This window comes from Pleurodeles waltl, chromosome 10 (genome assembly GCF_031143425.1).
Source record: "Pleurodeles waltl isolate 20211129_DDA chromosome 10, aPleWal1.hap1.20221129, whole genome shotgun sequence".
NCBI lineage: Eukaryota > Metazoa > Chordata > Amphibia > Caudata > Salamandridae > Pleurodeles > Pleurodeles waltl.
Window position 1 is genome coordinate 955,244,748 of NC_090449.1, and position 25,413 is coordinate 955,270,160.

At 47.4% G+C, this 25,413-nt stretch overlaps 1 protein-coding gene across 2 annotated transcripts in view; it reads left to right on the top strand.

Annotated features, from left to right (window-relative positions):
* MALRD1 (MAM and LDL receptor class A domain containing 1) overlaps nucleotides 1-25,413 on the top strand; it is a 2,469,603-nt gene that overhangs the window by 1,542,690 nt on the left and 901,500 nt on the right. For both annotated transcript variants that reach the window (XM_069211777.1, XM_069211778.1), the window contains exon 27: nucleotides 24,896-25,053. In XM_069211777.1, the coding sequence (XP_069067878.1) occupies nucleotides 24,896-25,053 (158 nt within the window). The remainder of the gene's footprint in view (nucleotides 1-24,895; nucleotides 25,054-25,413) is intronic.

Below are 25,413 nucleotides of genomic sequence, written 5' to 3' on the forward strand. Positions count from 1 at the left end.
ATCTTACCTGATGCTATGTACCAGGAAAGGAACCTTATTGTTTGCTTAACACAAGACAGCATGTTGCATACAAGCCAAAATCATTTCATGTTACAGAGTCCACGACCTTCACAACTGAAATTTGATACAGTCTAAATACATCACCAATACATGAACCAATAGTGATGTAGGAAAGGATGAGAGATACTTTGTTGACCTACTCATCTTAGTCATTCACCACCTGTAAACAAAGTCTTGCACACACATATGGGCCTATTTAGCCCATACTATTCATCCACAGATAACCACAGGTAGCATAACTACTCCTTAAATACAATAAATATCTGTCATGTGCGTGAAGGCCATATACAGTTCATTGTCTCATGATCATGATGAGTGGCAACATCAATAGCCCAATGTTCCATTGGCAACATCACTATCCACAATTCAGATGCAAGTAGTCTTACATATGTGTAGGAAAATGTCAATGACACAAACCACATCTGAGGATACCATGATAGATACATACACCTTGAGGCAAACCAAATGACTGACTACACATACCATTCCACCCACATGTGAATGTGAACTGCCATACCTCCACCAGAATGTGGTCAGTGCAAAGACTAGGGCCCTCATTACAACCCTGGCGGTCAAAGACTGCCAGGGCTGTTTTGGAGGTTGCACCACCAACAGGCTGGCGGTGCAAACTCGCATATTTTGCCACGGTCGCACCGCCGGGACCGGCAGTTTTCCGCCACGTTGGTCCCGGCAGATTTAATGCTTGCAGCGCTGCCCAGGGGATTACGAGTCCCCTTCCCGCCAGCCTTTTCATGGCGGTAGGAACCGCCATGGAAAGGCTGGTGGAAAGGGGAGTCGCGGGGCCCCCTGGCACAGCTCCATAAATCTTTTCACTGTCTGCACTGCAGACAGTGAAAAGCGCGACGGGTGCAACTGCACCCGTCGCACGGCCGCAACACCGCCAGCTCCATTTGGAGCCGCCTCCCATGTTGCGGCCGACATCCCCGCTGGGCCGGCGGGCGGAAACTCGGTTTACGCCCACCGGCCCAGTGGGGATGTCATAATGGCCACCGCGGGAGTGCGGCCGCATTGGCGTCCGCACGGCAGTTACAACTTGGAGGGCGGCAGTTGCCGCCCACCAAAGTTGTAATGAGGTCCAAGGTTTCCATACTAAAGCATTCAACACATATCCAAAATAGCAAAAGAAAGTATGTTTATGCTACATAACAATGTTTATTTATAACTGAACCTTACAATGTACACATGATGTTGGCAAACACCAGTAAATAATGTAACAGTTAAAAAGATGTCTTGACCTAGTTAGCATACCCATAACACAATAACTAAGGAAATAGCTGTGTAGCCACTTACTTTCAAAAGAACATGTACATTGTACTAACATTCAGAGCTCTGATATAATTGTATGTGTTGCAATAGTAGTCTAGAAATACCTTCATGGTTTCCAACATGTAGGATGTCCACTCACATGAGACTTTACGGGAACCAATGTACAGCCCGTACTTACCAAATGGGTTCACTTCCTATCAGCCCTGAGTAAGTTTAGTAAGTATGGCATGTGAAATGTTAGATGGACGTCACAGCCTCACATGAAGTTGTCAGTCATCAGAAACATCATGAAAAGTAGGAATTACCTAAACTTGTCAGACTCTACGTTGCACATAGACATGGATCAAGGGGCATTGGAATGGACAGAGGGAAAAGACCTGAACAACCTACCTTCATGATATTGTGAGTATGGATCTTTAGGTGGAAAGAAATACCCAGCAGAGTATTCAAAGCAGTAGAGTGGTACACATATGACACAGTCACATGTTTATCATCATATGCTTTTGTACAGAAGAGACAACATAGGAGAGTAATATGTCCCTGTACACAATAGAATGTGCACACCTTTGTGCTAATGTTGAGGACTGTACATCTATGCATTCCATGGAAATATTTGACCCTTTGCTCTCACCACGTTGTCACTGCTTAGATTCTATCAGTTCCTACACTTACCAGGTATAGAGATGAAAATGTGTTGAGTCAGTACTTGTCCCCTTGTGGTTGCTGTGCTGCTTTCAAACACCCATCGAACTCAGGGTAGGCCACCGCCAATATGCAGGCCAATAGGGGGGTCATGGTCAGATGGGTACCCCTTGCTCCTTGGGAGGACATCCCCAGCAGTGCCTCTGCACTCTTCTGGGCCCAGCATCTCCAGTCCTCCCACCACTTCCTATAGTGGGTGCTCCACCAGCTATAGACAGCCAGGATTCACACACTCTTGGCAATGGCATGCCAGATCCCCTGTTTCTGGTGGGCGTTGACCTGCATGGATGACACAGACCATAGGAGAAAGGCATGTCCACATGCATCATCCCAAAACAAGAAGGGTGAAACAAATGTAGTGCAAGTAGCCTTACAAACACTTTCACCAACATCCCCTTCTATGTGAAATAACCATCTGCAGTCAGGCCAAGTGTGAAGTGGAGTCAAGCATACAACATGCATATCCAATACCAGGTGTTGGCTAGAAACATATTACCAGACCAAAAGCATGTCTTTAAACATGGTATAAGTATACAACTATTTCTAACACCACCTTCAATTATAATGTTCTACAGTAATTTGGTGGATCAGGGTACATACATCACACACGCCCTACTATGTATCAGGGCTCTAAACTATCTAAGCACATGTGCACATGTCCATCTACCCACACATATTAACCCAATCCTTCATTCCACCACATTTCATCAACATCATCATACAATGAACATTTCAAACATTGGTATTGCATTGCACTTACCTGCTCCTCTGGTGCACCACAGAGCTGTGCATACAGGTGGTAGGACCTCCTCCACAAGCCTGTCCAGCTCATGGGGTGAGAAGGCAGGGGCCCTATCACCTGTAGGATGTGGCATGATTGCACTTAGAGATAGTACACAGCAGCTCAGGTCGTGGAGGTCTTGCTGGCAGCAGTGTCAGGAGTCAAGTGAGGCATGAAGCATGAGATGGTGGTCACATCCATCACATACAGGATGGTCACTGCCTGAAGATGTCACCATTGGCCCACCTCTGCCAAAGGCAGCAATGTATTCCAATGGCAATGTCCACCATGGTTGTGACCGCCTACCACCATGACGACATCCACTGGCGGAGTTAGGTACTTCCTGATGTCCAGCACAGTAGGTCAGGCAGCTGACATTTTAAGGCTCATTTATGTACATTAAGGGTATGAAAGATGCGTCATTGACTAAGAATCGTATTGATGATAATGTGTTAACTGCTGGCTTTATGCAAACATGCAGCAATGTGCATGTAATATGAAGGCAATTTGAAAATATATGTATCCTGAGTTATGTACCTGAAACAGTATTGTCAGCAGAGTAATGATGACCTGAACATAGCATAGCTGTTCCAAATATGTTTCACATATTAAGCAAGTTGATGTCACTTTTCCTGTCAGTGACATGTTCCTCCATTTAAGGAACATGCTAAGGGTTAGGGGATCTGATTACAGTATTTAGGCAAATGTTGCCTAGCTATGTGCTGTGTACAACTTTTTCAATGTTTCATGTGACATATTGTAGCTTTATCAGTGACGTTGATGTGATCATGCTTATGATGTATGGATTGAGTCATACACAAACATTATAGTGTTGTCCCACATTGTTACCCTGGTATGAGAAAAGCAAGACAACCTCCATTGTACCGTCCACTAGCAGACCTGCACACAATGGAAGAGCGACATGCCATATAAATATACCATCTCGATAGGCAGACAATCATGGATTTCTGTCATCAGTTGGAGACAGATCTGATGCCTGCCATTCATAATTCCAATTGCATACCTCCCCTTGTCCAAGTCATGTCAGTGCTAAACTTCCTGGCCAATGGGTCTCAGCCTTTGTTCAGTCTGGTTTTGAAGGCTGTACTGCTTGCATTGTTGAAACACCTGGACACCTATGTCATATTTCCCCAACATGAGGATTTGGCCCATGTAAAGGTCGATTTTTAAGCTTTGGGACACATTCCCCATGTGGTTGGAGCCGTAGATGGCACCCATGTAGTTTTTGGTTCCCCCAAGTGCCAATGAACAGGTATATAGGAAGAGGAAAAACTTCCACTCAATCAACGTCCAAGTGGTCTGCTTGGCTGACCTCTACAGTTCACAAGTTTGTGCAAAGTAACCTGGGTCAGTCAATGATTCCTTCATCATCTGAAGCAGCAATATCCCACTGCTAATGGCACGACTATACACAAAGAGGGCCCGGCTGGTTGGTAAATCATATATCTCATGTGTGTCTGTACCTGTTATCTGCACACATATGTGTGGATGTCCAAGATTTGTGTTTGGATTGTTAGAAATATACCTTACAGAGGACTCTGGCTACCCAACCTGTCCTTGGTTGCTGTCACCAATGAGGTACCTAACCACGCCAGGTGAAGTCCACTTCAATGAGGCACACAGAATGACAAGGCGTCTAGTGGAGTGGACTTTTGGGCTCCTGAATGCAAAATTTCGCAGCATTGATAAGTTTGGAGGACCCCTTCTCCACTCACCCACAAGGTTTGACAAATTATTGTTGCCTGCACCATGCTCCACAACCTCGCCCTTAGACATCAGATACCATTCATACCAAATGATTGGGAACCAGCAGATCCTGTGGATGGACATGCAGATTTGCCAAGTGAGGATGAGCATGATGAGAAAGAAGCTGGAGACATCAGGTCTGACATCATCAATCAGTACTTCAGCTGACTCGAGGTATGATAAAAGACTTGTCATACATGACAGCTGTATATGGTAGATAAATCACACTGACACATGATTTGTGGTAGCATTATTTATTGGGGAGTGCATAACAAAATGACTGATGAGAAACAAAAATAACACAGAAAAAACAGTGAAGGGTTCAGTTGTGGTGGATGAAATCAGAGTAGCTTCTACACCAATTCGAAACACAAGTCCAGTGTTCTTGTTCCATAGGAAAATAGAGATAGGTGTCAGAACAGTCAACATGGTGTACCTGTGGCACACATAGGGAACCAATCAGAAGCGGTTCACTTTCTGGCAGTGGGTTTGGTCTTCGCATTTGCTCCTCCTGGATGTCTGGGTGGATGTCCATGTTTGCCAGGAGTTCTTCTGATACAGAGGGTGGAGTGTCTAAGGCATTACTTTCCCCGGCAGGACCTCCATTCCACTATCAGCCCCTGATGTTTTATTGCTAGTGAAAGAGGCCTGAAGTTGGGTGCAAATCCTACTCACGGTGGTATTCATGTCCCTCAGCACCCCAGCAATAAAAGCCAGGATGGCATTTTGGGCCTGCCACTGCTGCGTGGCTTCCTGGTGATTGTTCCTCTGCAGATGTTGGATCTCCCCCATCATGGTCACTACCTAGCCCATCATGCCTTGGGAATGTTGGTAGGCTCCCAAGACGTGGGAGATAGTGTCCTGGTCAGATGTCTTCCTTGCAGCCCCATCTTCTGGCCCACAGCATCCCTTCCACACACCCTACCCTCATGTACTTGTGCCCCTGGCACAGTGTGCCCACTCCCACTGGTAGCAGGAGACTCAGGTGACTGTACTGGGGGGCACACAATAGAAGACACTGTCCTTGGGACTCAGGTTTGGCGGTGAATGGTTGCTTGTGAAATGGATGCAACAGGGCTGGGAGGAGTAGATGTAGTCAGGGTGAGGCTCACAGTTGTTGACTGACCAGGTGTCCCTAATAGGCCAGCTTAGTCCTCCGTGCCCAAACATCCAGGGGTGTTTTCCTCACTGGAGCTTTCATCCAGAGGGGTAGTGGTGGTCTCTGGTGTCATCTCCATGTTGGGAATGGCAAGGTTAGCTGGAGGAGAAGTGGAACACACAGTTGCTGTAAGTGATGCAACAAGTGATGCTTTACTTTGACAACTAGACATGCTATGATATGCACACATTGCTTTTACATGATCCCCATGAAATGGCAATGGCAACTGCTTCCAAATCTGGGTTACAGCAATGTGGGACATAGAGATTTGCAATTGCATACACCATGCATACTCGTTAAATATGTTGGTGTTTAGATGATTGTTTATACCCACATATCTTGTCTGAGTAAAGACAGGACAATTTAAATGTATCTCCTAGTAAGGTGTATGACATCATTGATTCAACTAACAGATGGACAATGCACAATGTGAAAGAGCTGGCAAGCAGTACGGGAGTTACCATTTGACCTGGGTCTCTGTATGGATGTGCTGCAAGTATCCAGTTTCCCATATAGTCCCCCATGTGAGTATTTGAAAATTTTAGGAAGGTTTTCTCAAAGGCCAGTTTTGTAGGGAACACAGCTGTAGCTGTATTTTGCTTGTAATAGTAGTGGGCCATAGTATTGCTGTCATTGCCATGGACTGTTAAACAGTTGGGCATTCAGGAGGGGTTACATTGATTGTTAGTTTCACATGCAAGACATTTTAAAATGTAGTACACTGTTCTGGTTTACTTAAAGGTGGAACAGTGCCTGCTGGGAGTTGTAGTGCTGTCAGTCCCTGTACGTCACATGGCAAACACAAACACTGTGGCCCTAGGTGAGTTTCGGTGATATGTGGCATGCCAGAGAGGGTTTTGTAGACATTTGAACACACGGGTGGTGGGTGGTTAGGTCATTGAGGTGGGGAAAGGTGATAATTGAGCATGCAAGACAAAACATTTTGGTGACATGAATGGTGTAGTGACTTACCAGACTCAACTCCCCCAGGTATTCCTGTCAGGCTCTCATGATGCTGGATGTCCAAGACCTTCTCTTCCCACAATTTGAAAGTAGGGGGAGGAGATGGGGGTCCACTGCAGTCTTGCAGACTGCCAGCTGGTTCAGGCACCCATGGAACATACCTTCCCCCTGAGGTTGTGCCACCTCTTTGTGATCTCATCCCTTGTGCATGGGTAACTGCCTACAGAATTCACCCTGTCAACTATCCTTTGCCACAGCTCAATTTTCCTGGCTATTGAAATGAAATGAAATGTAGATTTTATGTAGCGCGGTGTATCACCCGTGAGGGTCTCAAGACGCTGTCCATGGGCATGGGGAGTTTACGTGATTTGCCCAGAATCACAGGACGTCGGACAGAGGATCGAAACCAGGTCTCCAGCTCCCAATGCAGTCACTCTGACCACTGCCCTACATCCCCTCCCTATTGGTGTTTGCTGAACCTGTGCTCCACTCTGACAAATTCATCCACTATGACCCTCAACTCATCATCAGTGAAACATGGATGCTTTTGTGGGGACATGGTAGTGGTGGAAGAGACGGTGTGGTAGTAAAACATGGGGAAAATAAATTGTGTTGAGTTGTGGGTGCTGTGATGTGAGTGGATGAAGGTTGTTGTGTATTGTGTGGGATACTAAATTGTGTGTTGTCTATGTTGTGCAGGTGTGGGGTGTGTGTTAAGTGAAATGTGTTTGGGTGCCTATTGTTTGTTTTGCTGTATCTTTAAATTTTGACTTGACACTGGCTGTGCGTGCCGCCTCAAATACTATGTTTTTCTTCTCCATGAATGGTACTTTGTGATGTGTAGTTGGGTTTACATTATTGTTGAGGGAGATGAAGTGTGGTGTCAATTGTGTGTTATGTGGTATGCAGCACAAATTATAGTGTTTTGCATATGCTAAGGCCATTCTGTCATCATTGTCTTTGAAGCAGTTTCTTTTGCTGTTTCCTATACACATTTAGAAGTGTATTATTTCTGGTTGCAATATTCAGTGTGCCAAGAGCCAAGTCTGTTAAAATAATACTTCTAAAAATAGTTTCTTCTGCTCATGGTCTGGTTTGTGTGAGGTACCATGGCACCCTTTAGTGATGGGTGACTACTACTCTGTTGAAAATAGTCTTGAACGAAATAAAACTGCATTGAGAGTCTACAATGCCTGCCAGGTGTATACATTTCCATTGCAGTCGGTGACTGTCCATTCTCTCTTTTGTTAAAAAACAGGTATGAATCTGTCAAAGATGAACTCCGCTGCAGTCTAGGACTATATTATGTGAAACCTCCATTAGATTAGCCATGACTTTCCAAAATTCTCTCCAGTTTTTTATTAATACTGGCCTCATGTGCTACAAAGTATTTGTCTTCATTTTGTGTTGTATTTCATCCTGTGATATCCATAAGAAAAAGCTCTACGTTAGTGCATTTTGGAAACCATTCCTCTGTTTCAACCAATGCACCTTTGATTTAGTTTGTCTCACTTCACTCCTGACATAATGGTCTCTCAATCGATCAATCAATCAATCAATTTGTTGAGCGCGCTACTCACCCGGAAGGGTCTGAAGGTGCTGGGGGTGGGCAGGGGGAAGCTACTGCTCGAAGAGCCAGGTCTTGAGGCGCTTCCTGAAGGTCAGGAGGTCCTGGGTCTTACGTAGGTTGGCGGGGGGGAGTTCCAGGTTTTGGCGGCGAGGTGGGAGAAGGATCTGCCGCCGGTTGTGGTACGGTGAATACGAGAGACTGTTGCAAGAGTGAGGTTGGCGGAGCAGAGCTGCCGTGTCGGGTTGTGGAAGATAAGTCGATCATTGAGGTAAGCCGGTCCGGTGTTGTGGAGAGCTTTTTAGCATGGATTAGGATTTTGAAGACAATCCTTTTGTCGACGGGTAGCTAGTGTACGGCTCTGAGGTGGGCAGAGATGTGTTTGTGGTGAAGGAGGTTGAGGATGAGACGTGCTGAGGCGTTCTGGATGCGCTGGAGTTTTTTCTAGAGCTTGGCCATTGTTCCTGTGTAAAGGGTCTTGCCATAGTCCAGTCTGCTGCAAACGAGGGTGTGGGTGACCATTCTTCTGGTTTCCACGGGAATCCACCTGAAGGTCTTGCAGAGCATTCGAAGGGTGTTGAAGCATGAGGACGAGATCGTGTTGACTTGCTGGGTCATGGAGAGTGAAGAGTCTAGTATGAAGCCGAGATTGCGTGCGTGGGTGGTGGGTGTTGGGGGTGACACCCGGGTGGCCAGCCACCGGGAGTCGTCCCATGCTGACTTATTGGGGCTGAAGATGATGATCTCCATTTTTTCTGAGTTCAGCTTGAGGTGGCTTGCTGTCATCCAGTTGGCGATGGCGAGGAGTCCAGTGTGTAGGTTGTTCTTGGCGGTTGCAGGGTTCCTCGTGAGGTAGAAAATGAGATGAGTGTCGTCTGCGTAGGAAATTATGTTGAGGCCATGGGATCGGACGATGTTGGCGAGCGGAGCCATGTAGATATTGAAGAGGGTGGGGCTGAGTGAGGATCCCTGGGGGACTCCGCAGATGTTCTTGGTGGCCTTTGTCCGGAACGGGGGGAGGCGAACTCTTTGTTTTCTTTTGGAGAGGAAGGAGGTGAACCAGTCCAGGACTCTGTGGCGAATTCCGGCGTTGAAGAGGCGTGTGCGAAGGATTTGGTGACATACGGTGTCGAAGGCTGCGGAGAGGTCGAGGAGGATGAGGGCAGCGGTTTCACCTTTGTTGAGCCTGGTCCTGATGTTGTCAGTGCAAGCGATGAGGGTGGTCTCGGTGCTGTGGTTTTTGCGGAATCTAGACTGGGAGAAGTCGAGTAGGCTGTTGTCCTCAAGGAAGCAGGAAAGTTGGTTGTTGACTATCTTCTCTATGACCTTTGCTGGGAAAGGGAGTAGGGAGTTAGTTCGGTAGTTTTTGAGGTCTTCGGGTTCAGCTCTAGGCTTTTTGAGCAAGGCGTTGATTTCGGCGTGTTTCCAGCTTTCTGGGAAAATGGCTGTCTCAAAGGAGCTTTTGATGATGGTCCGGAGCTGGGGAGCGATGATTTGGATGGCCTTATTGAAGACGTGGTGAGGGCAGGGTTCTGTGGGAGAGCCGGAGTGGATGGTGCTCATGGTTTTGGTGGTTTCCTCATCATTGGTGGGGGTCCAGGTGCTCAGAACATTGGTGCAGCAGGGTGCGATGGGGTCAACCATGTCAGTGATGGTAGTGGGGGGGGGCAGCATTGCGAAGCTTCCATGTATGTCTGTGACCTTGCGGTGGAAGAAGATGGAGAGGGAGTCGCAGAGGTCTTGTGAGTGGGGAGGGTCGGTGGAGCAGGACTTGGGGTTGGTGAGTTCCTTGATGATGTTGAATAGCTCCTTGCTGTTGTGTGCGTTGTTGTCTTTGTTCTTTGTAGAAAGAACATAGTGGTCCGGATGAGCTGGTGGTGTTTGCGCATGGCTGATTTGAGGGCGGTGAAGTTGCTCTCTGATTGTTCTTGGTGCCAGGTTTTCTCAGCTTTCCGGCATTCTCGTTTGGAGGCCAGAAGGTCTGCAGTGAAGCAGGGAGCTTTCTTGTTGATGTGGGTGTTGCTGTTTTTTGGGTGGAACAAGGGTGTTGGAGCAGTTGCCGAGCCAGTGTTTGAGGTTGAGGGCGGAGGTGTTGGGGTCGTTGGTTTTGGGTGGTATGGGTTGGGTGGGGTTGGAGATCAGCTGTTCCTTGGAGATCTTGTTCCACTTGCGGTGAGGGATCGGATGCTGTTGGTGGTGGATGGTGGGCTTCAGGAAGGGAAAATTAATGCAGTGGTGGTCGGTCCAATGGAGTTCGGTGGTGTGAGTGAAGGTGATGCGGCTGCTGGAGGAGAAGATGGCGTAGAGTGTGTGCCCGGCTGAGTGAGTGGGCGAGGTGACCAGTTGCTTGCGGCCGAGGTTGGCGAGGTTGTCCAGTAGGGCAGCGAAGTTGCAGTCGCTGGTGTTCTCCAAGTGGAAATTTAGGTTGCCGAGGAGCAGATAGTCCAAGGAGGCGAGGGCGTGGAGCATATCGTGTCGGTGACGGCATCGCAGAATTGGGGCGGGGGCCTGTTGGTCTGTAGACGAGGGTTCCTCTCAGGGTGGTGTTGGGGTTGATGTGTATCTGAAAGTGCAGGAGTTCTGCAGAATCCAAGGCATCGTTGGTGTTGGTGGAGATCCTGATGGAGTTTCTGTGAGCTTATTCCTCCTCCTGGTTTGTTGATACGGTCTTTTCGGGTGATCTTGTAGCCCTCAGGGATGGCCATGGCGATGTCTGGTTCTGATGAGGAGTTCATCCATGTTTCAGTGAGGAAGGCGATGTCAGGGGAGGCTGACATGAGTAGGTCTCAGAGCTCGATGGCGTGCTTGTGGATGGAGCGGGTGTTGAGGAGGATGCAGCTGAGATGGTTGGGGTGTCTGGCGTTGGTGTGGTGCTTGGTGGCTTGATTGCAGGAGAATTGGCATGAGCGGCAGGCAAAAGGTCCGTGGGTGTGCCTGGGTGCGGGCGGTGGGCCGGCCGGGGTTGAGTGTGTGGAGCTTTGCGGTGATGTAGTGGCGTCTGGAGGAGGGGAGGTGCGCGATCCAGGCACGGACGGGCCCAGACGGGCTTGCCTCTGGCACGCCAGGGCACGGCCGCATATCGGCCGCCATTAAGAAGGGGAGGTCGGAGGGAGGAGCAGCTGGGAAGTGGGAGGGGGTCGCGAATGGGGCGCGAGGGGGCAGGGCCACAGGGGACGCAGTGGTGGGAACAGGGATACCGGGCAGAACCAGCGAAGCAGAAACGGGCAGAAAAAGGCAGAGACAGCAAAAAAGGCAAAAGCAGAAAAACAGCACAAAGGCACAGAACACAGAAGCAAGACAGACACACAAGATAACAAGACCAACACACGATTCTCATGTCTACCACTAGACACCAGAGAGGAGGCGCAGGTAGGTGCCTGCAGGCGGTGGAGGGCCTCAAACTCACGGCAGCAGTGAGGGCGGGGTTAGGAGCATGAGGGCAGTCTGGTGGAGCTGCTCGGTGCGCAGAGTGGTTCCTGGCCTTAAGTCAGGTCAGGGGTCACTCTCCTGACTTAATAGTCTCTCATAGAAGCTGCTCTTCTGAAGCTTATCCTTGGTCTCCTATCCATCAAGTCCCCTTTCATGGGGTCCCTTCTTATCAGGTTGGAATGTTTATTCATAGCTTTTCAGAGTAACGCTTGTTGTGCATTGTATGTTGTAATATACCTGTACTGTGATCCTGTTGCCGTCTTTCTGGTTCCAGCAAACAGAGCCTCATATCTCTTTATTTTCCATGCTCTTTCCTTAGCTGACCTCTGACAGTCTTTTGAATACCCTCGCTGCTCAAATCTCTCACACATTTCTCCCTCAATCCTCATGTATTCATTCCCTGTGCTACACAATGTTCTCACACTATACAATTCACCATATGATATGTTCCCAGTCATAAACGTAGGGTGAAAGCTATGTGCATGGAGGATCGAGATGCCAGCTGTAGTTTTTCTATGCAATGTAGTGATTAATTTCTGTTTCTCAGTTCTTAGTTCTACATCCAAAAACTCCAATTGTTTACTATTTATCTTGTGTGTGAATTACACATTTAAATAATTGACATTTATGTCTTCCTCAAACTCCTGTGCTGATTCTAAGCTTCCTTTCCAGATTATAAACAAATCATCAATTAATCTCATGTTTATTTTGGCAGTTATTTTAAAGACTGTGTATGTGTTTTTATTTTGTTTGTAATTATAAATTTTATAAATTTTTTAAATTTTTTAAAAATGTAATAAGTTATTCTAAGTTTTAAAGTTACAGTAGTGCACAGTACCTATACGTACCCATTTTTTGACAATATTGTGGTCTTCTATGTTTTTCAAGTCCATATTTTTTAATTTACATAGCAAACCACCTTAGTGGTCATTACCACAATAGCTTCAAATGTTTTGATGCTATTATGGCTCTTTGCTGCAATACTATCCAAAATGTTGTTGCTAGTGCAGCAAAGCACAGGAAGGCCCATAGGTTACTATGGGTGCATCATTTTAACGCCTGCCTTGGTAAGGGCATTAAAAATGATGGAAAAAATGGCATAGTGAAATGTTGTAAATTCCACTGCGTCATTATTCGGGCTTCCCTGCTTCGGAACACCTCCCCTTCCGAACATTATGCCTGACACAGGCATAATGGTGTGCGCGGGGTCCCAAAAAGGCTTAATGCGAGTCTTGCACCACTTTCTAAATCTGTCAGAGGGAAAAGGCCACCTTAGCGCATCCCTAAAAAAATTACGTTAGGGTGACGCAAGGGGTTGTAAATACACTTCCAAATATTTTGGGAGGAGGCCAAGGTCTTCTTTTCTCATCAAACTCTCGGAGGTGGGTGACCCTGTTTCAATCTTTACTAGTGAGATTCTTGAAACTCTAAAACTCACTTGAACTGAGTTGAAGTGGGTTGCTGCCTAATTGTCGTGGACTGAGTGGGGAAGCGCTGTGTGATCTCTGGAGGCGGGGCAGGAGCCCTTTAAAACTTGTTCGCGCTCCCGCCGTCGTGGGAAGCGCTGTGTGATCTCTGGAGGCGGGGCAGGAGCCCTTTAAAACTCGTTCGCGCTCCCGCCGTCGCGGGAAGCGCTGTGTGATCTCTGGAGGCGGGGCAGGAGCCCTTTAAAACTCGTTCGCGCTCCCGCCGTCGCGGGAAGCGCTGTGTGATCTCTGGAGGCGGGGCAGGAGCCCTTTAAAACTCGTTCGCGCTCCCGCCGTCGCGGGAAGCGCTGTGTGATCTCTGGAGGCGGGGCAGGAGCCCTTTAAAACTTGTTCGCGCTCCCGCCGTCGCGGGAAGCGCTGTGTGATCTCTGGAGGCGGGGCAAGAGCCCTTTAAAACTTGTTCGTGCTCCCGCCGTCGCGGGAAGCGCTGTGTGATCTCTGGAGGCGGGGCAGGAGCCCTTTAAAACTTGTTCGCGCTCCCGCTGCGCGGGACGCGTGCGGGCGAAGCCCGGGCCAAGGGCGGGCCCGTCCTGCGCCCGTCAGCGGCTGACAGAGGCTGGGCTGGGCCACCCCCCTAACATCTATCTCCCAAGAAGGCCATATTGTACTCAGTCCCTTTTGCTAGTTCCTACTCTGTCTCCCCAGTCAGCTGCTCCATTTAATCTGACACCTTATCATTTAACCCTGCACCTACACTAACACCAGATGGGCAAAAGGAAAGCAATAGAGGCAGGGGCCGGGGCAGTACTAAAAGCCAAGCGAAAAAGGCATAAGCATGCTGCTAGCAATTGCGTTATGGATAGAATCGACTCTCTCCTGGGCGAATGCAACGGAATACTAACTAGCCCCCAGGGAAACATTTCTATTGCAACTGGGGAGGGGCCCACTTCAACTAGCAGGAAGGAAGGTTCCATGAAAATCGCTGAGATTTTCATGAAACGTGGGCAACAAGTTACTGACACTACAGGGGCGGGTGAAAGTAGGAACGTTATCACCCATGCGGCCCCCTCCCTAGCAGAAGACCTACCACTTGCCATCAACGATTCCATCCAGCTCAGTAACCGCTTCAATCCCCTAACCAACCTCCCTGAATCACACGACGACATCAACCCAGACACCCTGGCAGATGGGCCAGCAGCAACCAACACGCACTCTCCTCATGTAACCCCACAGCATATCGAATACATACAAGCTCTAAGGAAGGAAGTCACAGAACTCAAGCATATGGTTAACTCATTACTTGCAATAGTAAAACAGCTAACCCACGCAAATAACACGACCACCAGTAACCTTGCCCAAAATCCAATCCTATCAGGCATCACAACAAACTCGCCCAACTCCTCTGCTTCTAGCCACGCTGGCCCTCACCCTACCAAAGAAAAGACCATGAACTCCCACCAGTCTCCCCTCTTCCACAATTTAGGCATAGGAAATTCACTAGACATCTATCATAATACCCTCAAACCCATGAGCAACACCGCCTCAAAATACTCTACGCAACCTGCCACTGACCAGTCCCATTTAGGTAATATAGTTCTAATGGTTAACGTTCCCAAGTTAACCACATTGGCGCGCAAGGAAGGGGTAGACTCTATCAAAAACAAGGCAATCCACTGGATTCGCCATGTTAGAGGCTGCCGATCCATAATACGTGAGGACCTAATTACCGTAGTACGACGGCCAGACCCGGGAACTCACTTTGATATCCTAAAACTGACACTCAAGAACAGGACCATGGCGAACAATCTGGTGGCCCTAGACGCAAGAACAAGCCCACCTGCACACTCATGCATCCAGTTTAAACAGCCCAGGTCACCAACGCTCCACGAGGAACGCCCGAGTTACCACCCGGCAGAAAACCCATCCCCTTTTGGTAAACATGATTGACTCACAGCCCCACCTAAAATCTATGCAGGCAAACCTTGCAACCTTCCAACATCCATCACCCCCAGATCCTCCTTTTACCCCACCACTGTCTGTCCATGTATTCACCCCCCTACCCATGATACCGCGACCATTTCCGGCTCACCGAGCAATCATGACAACGATGCTCCACCCATCTTGCAGGCACATTGCCCACCAAACCTAGAGCTGCTGTCTAGGCCCGCAAGCATCTCCTTGATCAGGACCAGGCCTGTTCCAACAGAGGAACATCACCAACCACCACAAACCTCACGGGCAAACATTGGCATCAACCCATCCCTGCTCCCCCAGCCACATCTGCCAAACCAACCCCTGACAGCCAACCTCAAAAACCCCGTGCATTTAGGTAGGACAACTCAGTCACAATCTGGGGTACGACTTGTCTCATGGAACGTGGCAGGTCTGAAATCTATTCTTCCCCTTCCATCCTTCTCCTCATTTATTGACGAACACGACATATGTCTCCTACAGGAAACATGGTCACTCGACCCACTCTTCCGAACAGGCTACTCAAATTTCCACATCCCCGCTGTGGCCAGCACGAGAGGCAGGCCCTCAGGGGGTCTGACCATCTGGATCAAAACATCACTTAGCTGCCATATATCACAGCTACCTACCGCCTCTCCCGACCTGTTAGGCCTTCGTCTATCCTTTGGGCCTGACTCTGTGGTGAACATCTTTAATATCTACGCTCGAGGGGTCAGGGGGGGTCAAGTCTCCAAAACCCTCTGCGCCCTCGTAGCCCTCTTACAAAATTATCCCCGCCATCATAAAACCATTGTGGCTGGGGACTTCAACGTCACATTCGAACCCCTTGACTGGGACGATCTCAGGTCCACCCGCGAGGAAGATCAAGTCTGGTCTATCCCCGCCCTGTCCATTGCACCCATCAAAAGGTGGACGTCGGTTGCGATTCAGGTAAAATCATTGACCATGGAGTTTGGACTCAGGGCGCTAAATGGCAGAACTAATTCAGACACCAACGGTAGTCACACATACAACAAAACGAACCACACCAGCAGAATCGATTATTGCCTATTCGATATAAGATTATGGCCTCTAGTCATCGATATGACAATCATCGAAAGGACCGAAAGTGATCACAACCCTCTTTCTGTCCACACATTAGCCCTAGGTAACCTCCCAGCCACGTCTAACCCCGCAGCAGTAGCACCCGAGGGTATTAACCTGGCCAACAACAAAAGACACCTAAAATGGGTCAATATTGTGGCCCGGCCCGCACTCATCAATGCTGCCAACAACACCCTAAAATCCACACTAAGGGACCTAGAGGCAGGTTCTGCAACACCCCACCAGGAAATTAGCTCAATCCACACCTCCTGCTTTAGGGATATCGCAACCCACTTCTCAGCACCCCCAGCCCACGACGACAAACGACCCAAAGCCAGGCACCGCTGGTTCAACAAAACGTGCCGGTCCCTAAACAAGCGCCTAGTTCAAGCCATTAAATCCAAGGACCCCATCGCCATCCGCGTAGCTAGGAAGTCCTATAAATCTGCAATATGCATAGCCAAGCGTGATCAAGATAGCAAATGGTGGACATCACTCAGCGACGCTGTGCGCGAGAGAAATTATAGTCTGTTCTGGTCCCTGGCAGCGCGAGGCCCAGAAACCAGTGGTTTGGACATCACAACCAATATTGCCCCAAGAGACTGGATAGCCCACTTTAGTAGTCTGTACTCCCCTGATCATGATAGCCCCACCTCTGTTTGTACGGGCCCCCTCCTATTTCACTCGTTAGCACCAACCACCGCAGCACCCCTGTTGTTCTCCCAAAGTGATATAACTTACTCTCTAAGCACTCTAAAACGCGGCAGGGCCCCTGGTTCAGACTGCGTCCCAGCAGACCTATTCTCAACAGACCTAGCATCCTGGTCAAGATATCTCACCATTCTAGCTAACGCAATAGCATCTGGGGCGCCAATTCCCGACTCTTGGAAAGCGGCCATTGTTATTCCAATCTTTAAAAAGGGCGACAGATCTCTTCCCTGTAACTATAGACCCATTAGTCTAATTGACTGTGTCCAAAAAGTCTTCTGCCACTGCCTCCTAGGGAAGATAGAAGAATGGATAATTGACCACGATATCCTTAGCCCCCTCCAAGCCGGTTTCCGAAAGAAGATTTCCACCACTGATCAAGCCCTCAGATTCCTATTATTATATTGGAAAACAGTGTTCATCGGTAAAGGCAGCCTTTATGTAGCTTTCGTGGATCTCAAATCTGCTTTTGACCTAGTACCTCGCAACAAACTGTGGGTCACTCTCTCTCGGATGGGAATCCCGGAACACATCCATGCCATTTTGATACGACTCCACGAGGACAACTACGCACAAGTCAGGTGGGGCAACAAGGGCCAACTTACCGATAGAATCCACGTCTCTAGGGGTGTGCGGCAAGGTTGCGTACTTGCCCCGACCCTCTTTTCCCTGTACATCAACGAAATTGTCCCCTCCCTCCTCAGACTGCAGGCTGACGCACCTTCACTTGGCACACAAAAAATCCCAGTCTTACTCTTTGCCGATGACACTCTCTTGATATCTAAGACCCCTAGTGGTCTAAGGAAACTCCTTGCGTGCTTCGAGCATTTCTGTTTATCCCAGGGACTCGAAATCAACGCAACGAAAACCAAACTAATGACCCTTAATCCCCACAGATCTTTCAAAGGGAAATTTACTCTAGAGGGCTCCTCACTCGAGAAGGTGGGCATTTTCAGCTACCTGGGCATAACACTCACTGACAACATGTCCTGGAAGCCACACATAGGAAAACAAGCCCTTAAATTAAGACAAACAACTGGGGCTCTACTAAAAAACTTCCACCTCTCACACACAAAACCAATTCGCCCAGCATTACAATTATACGAAGCCCAGGCAGTTTCCTCAGCGCTCTACGGGGCTGAACTTTGGGGTTATACCAAAACCCAAGACCTAACCACCGCTGAAAACAACTTCTTAAGAAACCTTGTGTCCCTTCCGCTAAGCACCCCACTGTTCCCTCTTTTCAAGGACCTCGGCATCAAACGCATTGGTCACAAAGCCCGCCTGCGACCTCTGCTGTACTGGCGGCGTCTCTGGACCACTCCGGAACTTGTCATCTTCACCGAAGCTCTACAGGTCATCCTAAAAGCCGACCACCTGCGCAGAATCCCCTGGCTACGATCCATCAAGGATTTACTCCACTCTATCGGGCTCGATGATCTCTGGAACTCACCAGCCACGTCAGTCTTTCCCTCGAAAAGCGAACTAAAGAAACTTTACTGGCAAAGGGCCAACAACGAAGACACTCGGGCTGCACTCCACACTACATTATCTTGTGACTTTGCCAACCTAAAAGAGTCATGCAAGTACGAAACTTTTTGGGACCTAATCACGGCCCCAAGGGAAAGGAAACTGTACTTCCAGCTCCGCATTGGAACACTCCCATTAAGACTTTTCACCAGCAGCTGGTCACACAACGAATCCACCGCATGCCCTGCTTGCAAAGCCCCCATGGAGAATCTCCCTCACTTCCTTTTTGCATGCCCCGCGTATACTGCCCCCCGTAGGAAATGGCTGGCCCGGCATGCAGACTACTGGGAGCACGCTGCTCTGCGCTAGCTCTGCGAATCCTTAGATCAGACACCAGGCCAACGCTAGTGATCGCTATCGCCAAATTCCTCGGAGCTAGTTGGCTTATTAGAGGGAAAACTCTCCTGGACAAAGACTCCAAATAAGACTGTCCCAACATCCTGCAGAGTGCATTTCACTTCATTTCATTTTTTCTAATTTCATTCCATTTTATTCTATCTCATTTTTATTCCATTTTAATTTTTATTTATATTTCATTCCCTTTTATCACCATATTTACCTGCAATTTTATTTTATCATGTGCATTTATTTGTATTTATTACTGCTCGCGATTTTTTGGCTCTTGTAGCCGCAATAAAGCTTCTTTGAATTGAATTGAATTGTACAACCTGGATACCCTTCCTGCAAAGGGAATACATTCAGTGACACAAACCTGTTCAACCCCACTGTGGGGCATGCTACCTATTTACCATACACTCAGATTAAACCGGACACCCTGATGGCCCAGCCAGTTTCTATGCATGTGTCTGCATATTGCAAACCTAACCAAAAACCAGCAAAGCACAACACCGGGTCAAAGGAAAGCATATTCTCAGCAAATGAAGTGTGCAGGTACTGTATTGCTATGTAGTTGTCTTTAAAGTGTATTGTCATCTCTTTTTGGAGCAATGTTGAGGCAGGCCTGATGGACATGAAAATTTTGTTCCAGATCAAGAAAAAGGTCTGCTGCCTTATTTATAAGCTTTTTCTTTTACAATTATTAGCCTCCAGTCTGAAAGTGTCCTGGATGCTGGGGTGCTGAGAGCCACCAGAGGTGGTGAGCTCAACGATAAGATAAGTGGTGGTGTGGTTTGATGATGGCTTCATTAAGATTCAGACAGTTTTGAAGTTGGCATGGGCCAAAAAGGGGAGCCAATTGATTTCCACCAGGATGGGGTGATGTGCTGATATCTGTTCAGAACCTAAATGAGACATGCTATGAAATGTAGGATGTCCTTAATGGGGGCCAGTGGGAGTCTGAGAGTCCATATGTAGGGCATTGCCATTATTCAGATGCAAGTGTACAAGAGAGTGAACCGCAGCTGTAACATTTATTTCTAGAAGAAATGGCTTCACATTCTTTGGACAAAAGAACAGATACCAGGCTATAGTTGTGTGACTTTGCATTTAAATTCAGAGCAGTCAAGATTTGTGCATATAGCCTTGAATGCAACAAAGCCACCAGCCAACACTCATGAAGATCTCTTTTGGTACAGAATTGAGTAACAGAGTGCCTAGATGCTCAGCATATCGATCACGAGAGACCACAGGTAGGCTGTCTTTGAAGTGCATCTAAGCTGAGTGGGTGGTAGCTTGACAAGACTATTCCTCTCTCTGCACACATTTACTTGTTCATGTTTTTAGGGATCAGCCCACTTTGTCCAGGCCTATTTCAATGTCAATCCGTCTTGTGCATGGGACTATCATCACCTTTGATTAATAAGGTACCATATTTATCAAAGTGCAACACATGAGTATCTCCTAAGCTTACTTTATTAAGAGGAGGAATGACACCCTAGTGGACTGTGTCCTAGCTTGGCCTTAGAGATATAAGATGTTCTCTGCATGTGTCTGTACACGTTTCTATCTGCGCACTCAAGTTCCTTGTCAAACATGTGCCAATTTATCATGAAGGTCAAATTTAGGTTTTCCTCCACACTTCCACACCAATATCCTTAACCCCGGATGTGTGGCCATTGACCTGGTGATGTAAGTGCCTTTGGGCTGCAACATAGCAAACTGTAAATGTGCTGTCCCATTGAAACCATGAACTAGGAGACAAACTATGTTTCCAGGGCAAAAAATGATTTACTTTGAGCACATTGATAATATAATTTCTTGTGCAAGAATCGATTTTTCTTTCCCCACATAATGCCTGATTTATATTATGTTTTCAATAAAGGTTTTCTTGGGATTCAGATCAATTATTAAATGTGAACAATGGAGCAGAGAGCTTTGTTTTTCTGAGTGGATCACTTTCAATTGTGTTCATCAATAATTGTTATCAATTAGTTATCACAACTAGCATAACATAACATGTGTATTTGTAAAGCGCACGTTCACCCGCAGGCATCTTGGCGCTGAATAACAGATGTTTATTGTTACCCAACTCAATGGTACTCATTTTATCGACCTTAGAATTTTGGATGAAAGGCTGAGTGAACCTGCCGGGATTTGAACCTGTGACCATGAGGTCAAACACAGGCCCCTATAGTGGACTCATTAGTCCACTAAGCCACCAGACCTGGCCTAGGATGTATATTGAGTGCAGAGCGAGCTATCAGGATTGATAATATATTCATATTGCTGTATTTCTTCGTCATTAGTTTATGATTTTTAATCTTTAGTTTATTCCATATGTGTAACTATGTTGATTAATACCCTATTAAGTTTGTAGTCTCGTATGTATTAAATAGGAACTCTGACCTGAAATGGTATCTTTATTGCAACTATAGTAAATGTTTGCAGTGTATCTAGACTCAACTTTAAATCACCACCTTTGTGTAAAGCCTCAACTGTATGAACAGAGAGCTAGAGAGCCAAGGAGTCTTTTCTGACTAGTCACAGACCAAGTGACCTCGATTGTGTGAAACTCTTACAATCTCCAGGCTGATATTTCTGAGTGGTCCATGTTACTTCAGAGATCGCGAAAAAGCAAAAAAGTGGTTACTCCAATTAGAGGGCAATAGCACGTGAGGCCCTTGGGCACCAGTGTCAAAGATCAACACCCGTCGTAGATACAGCTAGTAATGAATGACTATGGTGGGAGTGTAGGAAGTTGGCTCTGTATGCACTATTTCAAAGTAAGGAATAGTATGCACAGAGTCCAAGGGTTCCCCTTAGAGGTAAGATAGTGGCAAAAAGAGATAATACTAATGCTCTATTTTGTGGTAGTGTGGTCGAGCAGTAGGCTTATCCAAGGAGTAGTGTTAAGCATTTGTTGTACATACACACAGGCAATAAATGAGGAACACACACTCAGAGACAAATCCAGCCAATAGGTTTTGTTATAGAAAAATATATTTTCTTAGTTTATTTTAAGAACCACAGGTTCAAATTCTACATGTAATATCTCATTTGAAAGGTATTGCTGGTAAGTACTTTAGGAACTTTGAATAATCACAGTAGCATATATACTTTTTACATAAAACACAATAAGCTGTTTTAAAAGTGGACACAGTGCAATTTTCACAGTTCCTGGGGGAGGTAAAGTATTGTTAGTTTTCACAGGTAAGTAAGTCACTTACAGGTTTCAGTTTTGGGTCCAAGGTAGCCCACCGTTGGGGGTTCAGAGCAACCCCAAAGTCACCACACCAGCAACTCAGGGCCGGTCAGGTGCAGAGGTCAAAGAGGTGCCCAAAACACATAGGCTTCAATGGAGAGAAGGGGGTGCCCCGGTTCCGGTCTGCCAGCAGGTAAGTACCCGCGTCTTCGGAGGGCAGACCAGGGGGGTTTTGTAGGGCACCGGGGGGGACACAAGTCAGCACAAAAAGTACACCCTCAGCAGCGCGGGGGCGGCCGGGTGCAGTGTGCAAGCACGCGTCGGGTTTTCAATGATGTTCAATGAGAGACCAAGGGATCTCTTCAGCGGTGCAGGCAGGCAAGGGGGGGCTCCTCGGGGTAGCCACCACCTGGGCACGGGAGAGGGCCTCCTGGGGGTCACTCCTGCACAGAAGTTCCATTCCTTCAGGTGCTGGGGGCTGCGGGTGCAGGGTCTTTTCCAGCCGTCGGGACTTTAGGTTCAGGCAGTCGCGGTCAGGGGGAGCCTCGGGATTCCCTCTGCAGGCGTCGCTGTGGGGTTTCAGGGGGGACAACTTTGGTTACTCACGGGCTCGGAGTCGCCGGAGGGTCCTCCCTGAGGTGTTGGTTCTCCACCAGTCGAGTCGGGGTCGCCGGGTACAGTGTTGCAAGTCTCACGCTTCTTGCGGGGAGTTGCAGGGGTCTTTAAATCTGCTCCTCTGTAACAAAGTTGCAGTTCTTTTGGAGCAGTGCCACTGTCCTCTGGAGTTTCTTGTCTTTCTTGAAGCAGGGCAGTCCTCAGAGGATTCAGAGGTCGCTGGTCCCTTGGAAAGTGTCGCTGGAGCAGGGTTCTTTGGAAGGCAGGAGACAGGCCGGTAAGTCTGGGGCCAAAGCAGTTGGTGTCTTCTGTTCTTCCTCTGCAGGGGTTTTTCAGCTCAGCAGTCTTCTTCTTCTTGTAGTTTCAGGAATCTAAATTCTTAGGTTCAGGGGAGCCCTTAAATACTAAATTTAAGGGCGTGTTTAGGTCTGGGGGATTAGTAGCCAATGGCTACTAGCCCTGAGGGTGGGTACACCCTCTTTGTGCCTCCTCCCAAGGGGAGAGGGTCACATTCCTATCCCTATTGGGGGAATCCTCCATCTGAAAGATGGAGGATTTCTAAAAGTCAGAGTCACCTCAGCTCAGGACACCTTAGGGGCTGTCCTGACTGGCCAGTGACTCCTCCTTGTTTTTCTCATTATCTCTCCTGGACTTGCCGCAAAAAGTGGGGGCTGGGTCCAGGGGGCGGGCATCTCCACTAGCTGGAGTGCCCTGGGGCATTGTAACACGAAGCTTGAGCCTTTGAAGCTCACTGCTAGGTGTTACAGTTCCTGCAGGGGGGAGGTGTGAAGCACCTCCACCCAGAGCAGGCTTTGTTTCTGTCCTCATAGAGCACAAAGGCTCTCACCGCATGGGGTCAGAAACTCGTCTCTCAGCAGCAGGCTGGCACAGACCAGTCAGTCCTGCACTGAACAATTGGGTAAAATACAGGGGGTATCTCTAAGATGCCCTCTGTGTGCATTTTTTAATAAATCCAACACTGGCATCAGTGTGGGTTTATTATTCTGAGAAGTTTGGTGCCAAACTTCCCAGTATTCAGTGTAGCCATTATGGAGCTGTGGAGTTCGTTTTTGACAGACTCCCAGACCATATTCTCTTATGGCTACCCTGCACTTACAATGTCTAAGGTTTTGCTTAGACACTGTAGGGGCATAGTGCTCATGCACCTATGCCCTCACCTGTGGTATAGTGCACCCTGCCTTAGGGCTGTAAGGCCTGCAAGAGGGGTGACTTACCTAGGCCACAGGCAGTGTGAGGCTGGCATGGCACCCTGAGGGGAGTGCCATGTCGACTTAGTCATTTTCTCCCCACCAGCACACACAAGCTGGCAAGCAGTGTGTCTGTGCTGAGTGAGGGGTCCCTAGGGTGGCATAAGACATGCTGCAGCCCTTAGCGACCTTCCCTGGCATCATGGCCCTTGGTACCAGGGGTACCAGTTACAAGGGACTTACCTAGGTGCCAGGGTTGTGCCAATTGTGGAAACAATGGTACATTTTAGGTGAAAGAACACTGGTGCTGGGGCCTGGTTAGCAGGTCCCAGCACACTTCTCAGTCAAGTCAGCATCAGTATCAGGCAAAAAGTGGGGGGTAACTGCAACAGGGAGCCATTTCTTTACAGGGAGGAAAAAACAACTCTTGGCACTGGATGTAAGACCAGGTTTGATCTATGATAATAGTTTGGACTTGCATGTTGACCGATGGCCTTTGTGCTATCACTTTGTTAAATTTCTCGTCACCATTTTTATCAATTTGGACAAAGCATGTAAAACCTTTTTCCCTAAACCTTTATAATATGTTGCCCCTGTCGGGAGCAATTCAATGCTTCACCCAAATGCTAATATAACGGAATATAATCATCAAACAATAAGGGATCTTACCATTTAAAGTGCACAAAGCTTGGCTGCTTTGAGAATCTAAGCGGTAAAACCCACTGTACTGTTCACATACAACATTTAGGGTAATCAGTATTAAAAAATGTTCACATTTGTAACTCACTTGCTGTTGCCAATATCATTTTGTTTCTTGGCGTGCTTTAATTTTTAAGTATTGTACATTTTACATATATACAAGCCATTTGGTGCTTGAGACATTTTTTCCTACACATTTAACTTAAGATGCCCTTTCATAGTTACCACAAATTATACTTGCATGCATAAAACATTTTTTTGCAGCTCTATCTAATAGGTTCACAATTTATTTAGCAACTTGTATTGCGTCACTCTGAGGAGGTCAACAGCAATATTCTGGCATAATGTGATGGAATTTATGAAAACACTGAATTGTTTTTCCTTTTGTACAATTAAAGGTGGTGGAAGATATTTACTTTCTGCCAACACATCAGCCCAGCTTAAAGGCGCAACCGCAAGAATTATGACTACTGAGTTCTTCCCAGCTAGCCTCGGGATTTGTAGAGTTCGATTTTGGTTTTCCATTTCTGGCACCAGACACACCGGAACACTAAAGGTAAGACAACCAGTCTAATATTGTTTTCAGCCAGACATTAAGGGCCTGATTATGACCTTGGCAGATGGGATACTCCGTCACAAGTGTGACGGATGTCCCGTGCCCTATATTACAAGTTCCATTATATCTTATAGAACTTGCAAAACGGCGGGTGTGAAATCTGTCACGTTTGTGACAGAGTATCCCATCTGCCAAGGTCGTAATCAGGCCCTATATGTTCTGTGTAATTATTTCTAGCCACAGGAGAGCAAGTCCTAATTCATTTCTAGGCTTAGCAAAGATATGACCAATCTTTAAATTTATATCAGTGTTATATACAACAAAATAAATGGCAATCGAATAAATATTTAGTTTAATTTA